The sequence below is a fragment of the Pipistrellus hanaki genome (genome assembly GCF_964339955.1).
Source record: "Pipistrellus hanaki genome assembly, chromosome: 1".
In the NCBI taxonomy this organism is placed as follows: Eukaryota; Metazoa; Chordata; class Mammalia; order Chiroptera; family Vespertilionidae; genus Pipistrellus; species Pipistrellus hanaki.
Window position 1 is genome coordinate 69693859 of NC_140503.1, and position 11589 is coordinate 69705447.

At 43.1% G+C, this 11589-nt stretch overlaps 1 protein-coding gene across 1 annotated transcript; it reads left to right on the plus strand.

The window, feature by feature from the left end:
- The first annotated feature begins 3861 nt into the window (after positions 1 to 3861).
- On the plus strand, positions 3862 to 8160 carry LOC311610464 (toll-like receptor 11). Its single transcript, XM_084861763.1, has 2 exons — positions 3862 to 3958; positions 5080 to 8160. Exon 2 carries the CDS (start codon positions 5091 to 5093, stop codon positions 7854 to 7856), a length of 2766 nt encoding a protein of 921 aa, XP_084717889.1. The 5' UTR covers positions 3862 to 3958; positions 5080 to 5090; the 3' UTR covers positions 7857 to 8160.
- The last annotated feature ends 3429 nt before the right edge of the window (positions 8161 to 11589 follow it).

The window sequence follows — 11589 nt, forward strand, 5'->3', positions numbered from 1 at the left end:
GTACTTGTGTGAACTTAATTTTTTAATCTATAAAATAGAGCTATTGACAATACTTTGGTGACTGTGATGAATAAATGAGGTTAACCAGAATAAGATCTTATAAATACAGTGTATGTAACTTATTTCAGTTAATATTATAAATATCTTTCTTTTGTGAAACTCTTTGCTATTTACAAAAGACTTTGCATATTCTCTCAATTCATCCTCACAAATAATGTGTATAGTAATTTGTATATTACACTTCTCATTTTAAGGCAATTACTATACAAATTATTAAAAATATTTAATAAGTAAAATATGTTACTGAGTGGAAAGGGCATATCATGAAACACTCTTATAAGCTTACTTAAGTATTGCGTGATGATATTATGGGCAATTTAGATTCTTTTTTTTTTTTTTTTTTGCTTTTTTATGTTGATGTCTGTTTGTTCCCTCATTTTTTCATGATAAATGTTTATATTTTATCTAATGCAAAAAAAAAAATAGAAAGTTTAAAACAATGATTAGCCCTACCTGGTTTGACTCAGCCTGTGCTTGATCCTCAGTGGGTGGCATTCAGAAGGCAGCCGATCAATGATTTCTCATCATTGATGTTCCTATCTCTCTCTCTCTCCCTCTCTGAAATCAATAAAAATATATTTTTAAAATGCAATGTTTAGAAAGGGATATGTAATTTAGAGTCGTACTTTCAGAATATTACTTACCTAAACTTTCCCTCTACTTTATGAATTAGGAAAAAATAATGCTACTGTCTTTTGGAGATCCTTATAACATATGCCTTTCCAGAGCTTCTTATAAGACTTATTATAGGGTTCATTTTGTGGAAAAGAGTAAATTTGGCTCCCAAGTGCTTTTATTGTATTTCGCTCAGAATCAGCTCTTTTTCTAAAAGAGAGAGGGGTTCTTGGCTGAAAACTCTGGCTTTATAGTTTTTGGTCTGGATGCTTGGGACAGAAAAGAGAGGGAATAAAGAAACATATCAGGCAATAAAATGAATCTTTCCAAACAGGAAAAAATTTCCCAGGGACCTCCTATCTTCATTTTTCTATCTCTCACCTGAGCCCCCTATATAAGAACTTGCCACTATATAAGAACAAATTTTCACTAAAGAGTTTGAATTATGATGCTTTGAACACCTATATTTTATTTACTTTAGTTTCTTTTAAACAACCTATTTCAAATGCTCTTCTCTTTAAAAAAAAATGTAAGCCAATATATATATATATATATATATATATATATATATATATATATATACTCTAATCATCTTAATAAAAACAGACACTTTTTTTTAAAAAAAAATGACCATTCCACTACTTCAAAAGAAGAAAAGAATTCAGACTTAAAAGAACAAATAATATTTTGCATTAAATGATTCAGTTAACCTACATTTTACCCACTTGAATGATGAAGACAAAAAGGAAACTCAAGATCTATCCATGAACCCAGAATTGTCATAGATATTAGACATTAGATTTAGATTTAGCTCCTTATAATAAAAACCCAAGTAACAGCAGCTAATGCAAAATATTTAGCTCTTTTTCCTCCCATATAAACTTGTAGAGATAGGCAGTCCAGGGGTAGGCAGTTCTAAGATGCCACCAGGGACTCAGGTTCTCCTGCTTTTTGACAAACATTTTTAGTACATATTTTCATTCTCAAAACCACCTTATTATCTAAAGATAGCAGCTAAAGCTTCTAACAGCAAAAGCTTTTGATTGAACTGAAGTGTCACATGACCCCTACATAAAAGGAAGGCTGTCATAATTTTATTTTTCAAGCTGGGCACATTGCCACCAGAATAGAATTGAGGCTGTATTAATCGGGAAATAAGAAAAGTGGATAGTAAGTATGCAGCTAACATACTCTGATACACATGTATTAGCTGTAAAATAAGTAAATAAATGATGAAATAAGTTAAAAAAAGATGAAATTTTAGAAATAGCCCCTTTTTTCAATGTTATATTTTGTTTATATCCAAAAACACAAGAAGAGAGAAAAGTTTTGAAAGACAAACCTATTAATAAAAACAATAAAATTAGGCTCTATAGAGCCTAAGATTTTAGTCAAAATTGATGAATGGGTTTGAGAAAGTAAACATAAATTTGTATCTCCAATCCTGAATGAACAAAAGCAATTCATATGATACTTTTGAAAAAATGAATGCTTGGGATAAATGATGAGAGAAATATTTTAATATTGCCATAATTAAGCTTATGCAATTGTTACTCCAAAAACAAAGCCATAAAATTATATATCCAAAAAAGAGGTTCAGTCAAGTCAAGCATGATATGAATTACAATGTGGGGGACACTTTTCCTTTGGGAATATTAAATTACCAAACCCGGTCCAGGCTCCAATTTCATGGCTTCCTCCCAGCAATCTAATGGCTTATATCTTCTGGAAAAGAAGATCCAATCATTTAGATAGAAATGGTTTCTCTTTCTTATTTTTTCTCCTCTGCACTCCTAACCTCGAATTGAAGGCCCAGTTCCCTCCAGGACCTCTTCAATCGTCCTGCTACAAAGGAGCTTAATTTTAAGAATATTGGGAGGACTGAGAGGAAAGAGGTAAAAATGGTGGAATAGTGTCAATCTTGTGAGAAAGAAAGAATATAATCCTGGGAAATGGAGGGGGAAAAAAGTGTTCTTTCAGGTGTTAGGAGGATATGATACAATAGTGAGAACCAAAACCCCCAAACCAGACTGAAAAAGAGGAAATAATAAAATAGAAAAAGTTATTGAGAGGGAAGAGAGAGAACAGTGAACTTTTGGGGAAAGGTTAAGAGCGTAGCAAAGCACTCTCCTCTCTGCCCTGGCGTTTGTCATGTGGGAGAGAGGGCATAGCCCTCTCTGGAGAGGAAAGAACCACAGAAGAAAGGGCTTTTATGCCTTTCCTGCAGGAGAAGGTGAGAAAAATTCCTGAGAAGTTTCAATGTGTCTCAGCTGGCCGCCCTCCATTTCCTCTGCTCAGTGGTAAACAGTGTCAGGTAAGTTTTGTGGATGAGATGGGTGATCGGGCAAGTAGTGAAATTGGCAAGCAAGAAAGCAAAAGTGGGGAACCTCCCCTTACAGTGCCCCTGGCCTTCTTCAGGGGATGCTGGAGGCCTCAAGCTAGGCAGGGCATAGACAGAATTTAAGGGGAATATTTGGGTTAAAGTTTGTCACAATGGAACTGTCCAAATGAGGAAATGTCATTGTGGAGCAATTAAGTGCTGCCTCCAATAATACCATCAAAGCTGATTTCCTACAGACAAAGGACCACTCCACAACCCAGAAGTGTTCTGTATGCCTAGGATCTCTGCCCCAAGGCCATCTGTCTCCTTGGGCTGAGATGTATTCCTGATCCTAAAATTTCCCTGAATACTAGATTAGAGAGGCTAGTTCAAGAGGAGCAGGGCATGCTATTAGACAAGTCAGAGACTGTAGTGTGGGCTCAAGAAACAGCCTTTCCAACATTCCAGAGTAGCCATTGAAATAGAACGGTGCAGCATTTGAGAATATTGAGTGACATTCACAACGAGACTGGTAGCTTTTCAAGGTTGAGTCACCCCAATGGTGAACTCCCCAGGCCCTTCTCCTCAGACTTCCTCTGAACTTCTCACTGAAGTCTGAGGCACATACAGCTATGATGCTCCTTGCTGAAGGAAGAGGACTTGAGGAAAGGCAGCTTTATGCAATCACCCAGGCAGGTTATCCTCATGGCAAACTCAAGAGGAAGTGTTCAAACCCTCCTTTGTGCAAAGGTATAAATTCTGAGTCATCCCAAACCCTTGGCAGGAGGACAGTGCCCTTCACAATGGTTAACTATCCTCTCATTCCCCCAGAGGATCAGTCTGCTCTCCTGCCTCTTTCTATCTTTTCAGGGACCTAGATCGAAGATATATGACTACTGCTCATTTCACGCTAGGAAATTGGATGCCTTCCCATTGGAAAGGAATAGTCAGCAGTGAGAAAGGGTCAGTGGGACCTCCTCCCTCTGCACTATGTTTTGAACACAAAGCTATCACGGCTTTGTTTTTCCCTTTTACTGTGTTTTCTACTTCATTCTCCTACCCACTTTCTCTACTTGCTTTATATTTCACCTGAACTAACTTTTGCTCTTTCTGTATAAACTCAATGGTAGGATTCATTTGGAATGTTTCTTTAGTCCTGCCTGAGGACTTTTGAGTGCAAAGACCATCAGATTTGGAGGCAGATACCTGGACTGTAGCCACAGCTCTACCACTTTTACTCCTGTGACTTCGGGCAAGTCACTTAACTTCTTTGACATTTGTGAGTAAAATAAGGCTAATATTGGGCCCATGTATATAACTTGGCTAAGGATCAAATAAGAGTGCATGTTAAAAAAAAAAAAGAAAAAGAAAGAAAGAAAAGAAAAGAAAAGAAAAGAAAAGAAAAGAAAAAAGAAAAGAAAAGAAAAGAAAGAAAGGAAGAAAGAAAGAAAGAAAGAAAGATAGAGTGTGCCCTAAAAGGTTTGGATCAGTGAATAGAGCAACAGCCTGCAGACTGAAGGGTCCTAGGTTTGGTTCCGGTCAAGGGCATGTATCTTGGTTGTGGGCACATCCCCAGTAGGGGGTTTGCAGGAGGCAGCTCATTGATGTTTCTCTGTCGTCAATGTTTCTAACTCTCCATCCCTTCCTCTCTATAAAAAAAAAACACAAATATATATATTTGTTTCTCCTCCAATCTACTTCGTAATAAGTAAAGTTGCTGCACAGTCTTGAAAGTAGCCCATTCATAGCTCACAGCTCCCCTCCAAAGAAGTTAGAAACCTGAGCTGATTGTCCCCAGCAGGGGAATTGGGAAGTGACACCAATTTCTCTGTTGAGATCTCTCACACGTTGCAGGCTCTTCTTGCTGGTCTGTCTCTGTTTCGGACTCCACTGGCTTTCTGTCTGCAGGGGGGCACAGCTAAGTGCTCATAGCTTGAGTCCTCTGCTTGGCCAAATGTCTCCTTTATGTTGTAATCACAGACTGTCCCACACATATCGTGTTTTGTCAGCATCAGAAGGCCCAGACCTGGGATTGATGGCCCTTGTAGGATTTGACGCTCATCTTCTGTCCCCTCTTTTCCTAGAAGTAGGACCAATGATGGAAAGACCTCGGTTCTCCTTCCGTCTCCTCTCACTCTTACTGCTGGACCTGATGAGCCTCAGCTTGATGAGCTGGGCATGGACTGCTCCCAACTGCACCATAGGAGACAGCTCCCTATTACCTAGCATCTCCTACTACATCCCATTCTGTACCTTGGCCCCAGGACTGCACGTTTTCGCATCATGCTCCAATATTGAAAACCTGGCGCAGACCCTGAGAGCAGTGCCCCGTGATACAGAGGCATTGTGTCTCCAGGGCACAGTTACCATCCTGCCTGCCGATGCCTTTGGACGCTTCCCCACACTACAGCTTCTGAGGCTGCAGCTGGGCACCATCAGGATTACTTCTGGGACGTTTCAAGGATTGGACCAGCTGCAGCACCTTTCCTTCGAGCATCATGCTCCCTGCTGCCTGAGCCTGTTTCTCCCTCCAGATGCACTGGAGCCCCTCGGATTCCTCAACACCCTTTCCTTCCATGGCTACTGCCTGAATGATAGCCAGGATGTCCAGTTGCCCATCAGCCTTAGTCGTCTAACCCTGAGGCACAGCTGTCTGACAGACCTGCAGGAGTTACAAGGGCTCTTCCCAAACCTTGTCTCTGGCTCCTCACACACACCCAGCCCCAGCCCACAGACTCCCTTCCTGGACTTGCTGGATCTGTCTGCCAACCTGCAACTGAGCAGTGTGGGTAGCCAGGCTCTGCGTGGCCTCCAGCTCCGTTCCCTGAGATTGGATGGCACCCCACTAAGTGTATTCGACCTTGTAGGCTCCGGGCTGCTCCACTTGGACTCCCTCTGCCTTGTGGGGACCGGTGCAGAAAAACTGCCTGGGGATGTGACAGGTCACTTTGCACTTCGTGCACTTGACCTCGGGAGGAACCAAATCCGGAACCTAGAAGGTGGAGATCTCCTAAGCTGCCACTCCCTGGAACTCCTCAGTCTTCATGCCAATGGCCTTCAGTTTCTTCCCTCCAGTTTCCTGAGTGCCCTGCCCCAGCTTCAGAGGCTCAATCTGTCAGTGAATAAGCTGGGCCCAACCTTGGCGCTCCCAGGAGGGCTGGCCAGCTCAAATCTGAGAGTGCTAGATCTGTCTCACAATGAGCTCTGCGTGCTGCCCGGCAGGGCCTTCTCCTCTCTTCCTCAGCTCCAGGAGCTCTGGCTGAGTGGCAACAACATCTCCAACTTATCCAGGGAGAGCCTGGAAGGACTGAGGTGGCTGGAGACCCTAGACCTGAGTTGGAACCAAATTAAGATGCTAAAGCCAGACTGGCTCTCCTCTCTGTCTGCCCTTACTTCACTGAACCTCCTGGGCACCCATTTAGAGCATTTTTCAGGCAGACAGCTCCAGGGTCCCCTGAAGCTGAGCCATCTGAAGCTGGGCTCCTCTAATATGCTGGAGATCTACCCTCCCTGGCCTCCAGCACTGCTCAGCTTGGAGCTATGGGCAGGGAGTGTTGTAGAGTTTAGGGTCCCCAGGGAAGAACCCTTCTTGTTCTTGGAGAACTTTACCTTACAGACTACCTATATGGTGTTGCATCCTGGCAACGCCACGCTCCATTTCCCTTCCCTGCGTCATCTCACTCTGCGAGGCTGCAGCACCTACATCTTCTCTGAGCGGAGAGTCTTCCTCCGGCTCCCTCTCCTGGAGTACTTGCACTTCTGGTCTGATCGCAATGGCCCAGAAAAACTGTGTCTGTCTGGGATGCCTAGACTGCGAGTGCTGGAGCTGGGGGACTTGGCTTTCCACTATGATGCAATTCCAGTGCAGCTGGAGATGCTACTGAAAGAGCTGCCTCAGTTACAGGTACTGGCACTGAGCAACCTGAACCTCGGGAATCTCTCCGTCTCCAGCTTCAGGGGCTTGGGCCTCCTTCGGCTGTTGCTGCTCAACTCCGAATGGGCCCTGGGGTTGGACAGCAGCCTCCAGGAACTAATCCCCCAGATGCCGCAATATGTTTATTTCTCAGATGTCACCTTCACCTGCCAGTGTGACAGCTCTTGGGTGGGGCCTTGGGCAACACGGGCCCCAAACACCTTTGTGTATGGGCTGGAGAAATCCATCTGCAAGGCCAATGCCTCTGATTACTCCAAGACACCACTGCTCACCTTCCTTTCTGGTCACTGCTCACATGATTCTGAGTTTCAGGCCTTTCTAACCAGCATCACGCTGGTGCTCCTGCTCACCTTCCTTGCACTGCTGAGCTGTCCTAAATGGCCCTGGCTTCACCGCCTGCGGATGCTAGCTCATGCCTTGTGGTGGAAATTGGGTGGGCAGCACCCCAGAAATCAATTCCACTATGATATCTTCATATCCTACTGTGAGCAGGACCAAGCCTGGGTGCTGGAAGAACTGGTTCCTGCGCTGGAGCAGCCTCTTCCAGATGGCGAGGGCTTGAGGCTCTGCTTGCCTGAGAGGGACTTTGGGGTTGGGCAGGACAGGATGGATGCTACGGCGGCCAGCATGGAGAGCAGCAGAGCCACCCTCTGTGTGCTCAGCCACCAGGCCCTGGGAAGCCCCTGGTGCAGTCTGGAGTTGAGGATTGCCACCCACAACTTGGTGGCCAAGCCTGGGACTGCTTGCCTTCTGCTCCTGTTTCTGGAACCTATTGATCGGCGGCAGCTGCCTAGCTACCACCGCTTGGGCCGGTGGCTGCAGAAGGAAGACTATTTCGATTTGTCCCAAGGGAGGGTTGAGTGGGATGCCTTCTGTGAACAGCTCCGGAAAAGGCTAAGGAAAGCTGGGCAAGAGAGAGAGGATTAGGGACTCTGGAAGAGAGGTTCAGCCAAGCCAGAGGACTCCCAGCAGGGACCTGGGCCCAGCACATCTCGGGAGGGCAGGCTCAGAAGGCAGTGCTCTACCGGCAATGCTCAGCTCGCTAAAAATGATACACGGAGAAACCAAATCCCAATGGGATAACATGCTGGCACTTGGAAATGAGATACTCATTCAAAAAGCAGTTGTGTTGCCTGTTAGTCCTCTGAACACAAGGCATCCCCTAAAAAAGAATATATAAAATGATGTTTTCTAGAACCATGTCTGCATTTTACATAATAAACTCATTCTGCCCCATGAGAGTAATGTATTTACTTGTTTTGTTAAAAACAAAAAGTACTTTATTCTAGTGGGATGGGGCAAGAATCAATGAGGTATTTGTGTTGAAGCTAAATTGAAGCCATATTTTAATTCACTGAAGATCCAAAATTTCGAAGAGCTTTCCAAACTCAGGGGGCTCTCACAATAACAGCCTTACATGGGGAGAACAATAGTTTTGATTCTATATTACCTGTGAGGAATCTGAGTACATAAAGGTTAAATGATTTATGACCTTGGTACAGCTGTATATCACAAAGTTTGGCTTTGGTCCCAGTTCCTCTGAGTCACATCCACTCTGTCTTCCAGTTATCTCTAACCAACGACAACTTTTTTTAAAAATATATTTTATTGATTTTGTACAGAGAGGAAGGGAGAGAGATAGAGAGCTAGAAACATCGATGAGAGAGAGTCATCTACCAGCTGCCTCTGGGACACCCCCTACTGGGGATATGCCCGCAACCAAGGTACATGCCCTTGACCAGAATCGAACCCGTGTCCCTTCAGTCCCCAAGCCGAGGCTCTATCCATTGAGCCAAATCGGTTTCGGCACCAACAACAACTTATCTTCCTGCAAAGTTAAAGCAGGCAAACAGCTTCCCCTGCCGGCAAATCTGTCAAAGCAAAGGCACCAAATAAATTTGTGTGTGCTACTGCCACCTCGTGGTCATATCTGTTTTTCTTGTTCAGTTGGGGGACACCATCACCCCTTTTTCTCCTTCCCACCCCCTCCCTGTCTTTGGCTCAGTGAGTGAAAGAGTTCCACACTTTTTTTTTTAGGAAAAAAAAGTACCAATTTCTTCAGTTAATAGAGTCAGACTATTTGTAGTCCCATGGCATATTTCTGGGATTTCCACCATCCAGAATTCTTTCCCCTGCCCCTTTGTCTGCTGTGAGCTAATGACCCTTAGAAAATATGGTTCATTTTTGTCAGTATTGATGAAAACCTCAAGTTCTCATTAACCTTACTGTTCCCACTATGGTTTTTTATTTCGTTGACGTTATCTGGATAGTTTCATTTTTTTCTTGACACATCTTAGATTCATGTAATGGAATTTCGGTATTGAAAGAAATTTGCTTCTGATGTTTAAATCCTTTTTACTACTTTCCCATCCTATATCTAACAAAGTCATGATATAAAGTAATCTTCTGAAGCAGCCTGTGCCATCACTGGGTAGGTTTCCCTGTAAGAAAGTTATCCTCCATAGTGAGTTACAAGGTGTTTCCCTATAACTTTTAACTATTACTTTTAATTCTGAACTTCTGGGATCAAATGGCACAAATTGTATTGCTCTTAAATAATTACCATTCCACTGTTTAAATAGAACAAAGGAATTGCATTGTTCTCAAATAATCACCCTCCCTTTATTTCAGCAATTTAAATATCCCAGTCCCTTCTACTGTTACTCATTTTTCGTACTTCTCTGCCCCTCTAAGTCCCAGTGCACTGCAGTTTGCCCAGGTACTGCTTAACCCCAGAACTTATAAGGGCACAGTGTCTGATCTCTGTAGAATCAAACAGGATGAGATCATTCCCTCCATTTGTCACACACTGTGGCAAAAACCTTGATTCAAATATTTGATTTGCTTTTCTTTGGCTGAATTGAGATTTAAAGGGCAAATTCACAGAACAAGTAAGGCAGTAGATGACAGTCAAGTCCTCATGGAACTAATGCAAAAATCCCAACATTACCACAGCAGGCCTGGGGCTGGGATATGTATAGAATTATGGAAAGAATAGAATAGATGAAGTGACTCTTTGAAGTATCTTATAAATTACTGTAAGTGCAGTGTATGAAAACATGCACTCAGGGGGTCTCTCAGCCCGGCCTGCGCCCTCTCACAGGCTGGGAGCCCTCAGGGAATGTCTGACTGATGCGGGAGCAGGCCTACGCTGGCAGGTGGACATTCTTAGAGCTGCCACAGAGGCAGGAAAGGCTCCCACCACTGCTGTGCTCACCAACCATGAGCCTGGCTTCTGGCCAAGCTCCCCCTGTGGGAGTGCACTGACCACCAGGGGGCAGCTCTTGCATTGAGCGTCTGCCCCCTAGTGGTCAGTGCATGTCATGCAACCAGTTGGTCTATCATTCAGTCAATTTGCATATTAGCCTTTTATTATATGGGAAGGATTTGCAATAACTAACTCTGCCTTTCTATTCTTGGGATTTGTAGAACCCTTTGCTTTTACATCTTCACTTTTAAATCCAATATCATCTATTCTGTGGGAAAACACAGATGCCTTACTATAAATATATATACTGACACTTCTGCTTATAGTTCAGGTTCTTTTTTTATTCATGTGTCTATATTTGTATAGTTCATATTTTGCTCTAAGGCTTAAGGTCAACTTATTCTTCGGCTTAGACCCAGGCCTCATAATCTTTCCTGATTCCCCTGGAGGTTGGACCAATTTAGACCTCAGTTAGAGGAATACTTTCTGAGATCTGGCCAAAATATTCTCATTGTTATCCCTAGTTGAGGCCACTGGGGAAAGTTGGGTCAGACCCCCCAGGAGGGTCATAAACAAGCCTTGACATGTTTATTTAAAAGTGAACGTGGCCTGGAGCTCAGCAGAAGGCTTATGTGCTCACACAGAGTGCTCTGAGGCACAGCCCTCCAAGATGGGCTGCCCAGGACAGAGCAGCCATGGCTCAGAATGTGTTGGCTGCATACTCTCCTTTAGAGACAGGGGTGTAATTGGTCCTTCCCAGGTCAGAAAAGACCACAGTGCTCTTTACAACTGCATGTAACTATCTTTTCATGCTGTTTAAACAACATGCCCATTCTGTAAGTGTCAAGTAACTGCTATTCTTGATATTACTTTCCAACACTCACCCCCTTTTGAAAGCCTTCGAAGAAACTTGGATGCCAGCACCATTGTGTTGGTTTTGCTGCACACTTTCTCCTGCTGAAATGAGAGAAAAAGGAAACTGAGGCTGACTGCACTGTCTGTGAGAGAGAAACCCAAATTTGGATGTCTGCCCTCTGCTGGATTCTGTAATTCTCAACAACAGCTTCAGGTAAGGCACAGCTTAGATTTTTATATAATGTCTTTTTCATCTTCCTCTAAAAGTGTTGTATTTTCTCCACATAAAGTGTAAATTAGGGTTAAAAAGGTGAAAAGTATCCAGAAAATACTCACAGTTTGAAAAGTACAGCATAGGGAATATAATCAATACTATTGTAATGACTATGTGTGGTGTCAGATGGGTACTAGGTTTATTGGTGTGATTACTTGATAAGGTAAATAAATCTGTAATAATTATGCTGTACACCTGAAAATAAAATAATATTGTATGCCAACTGAAAAATATAGTATTGTATGTCAATTGAAAAATAATAAAAAATAAAGTTAGTCTAAGATTGAAAGAAATGTAAATTAGCTTGCCTATATTAGAAGTTG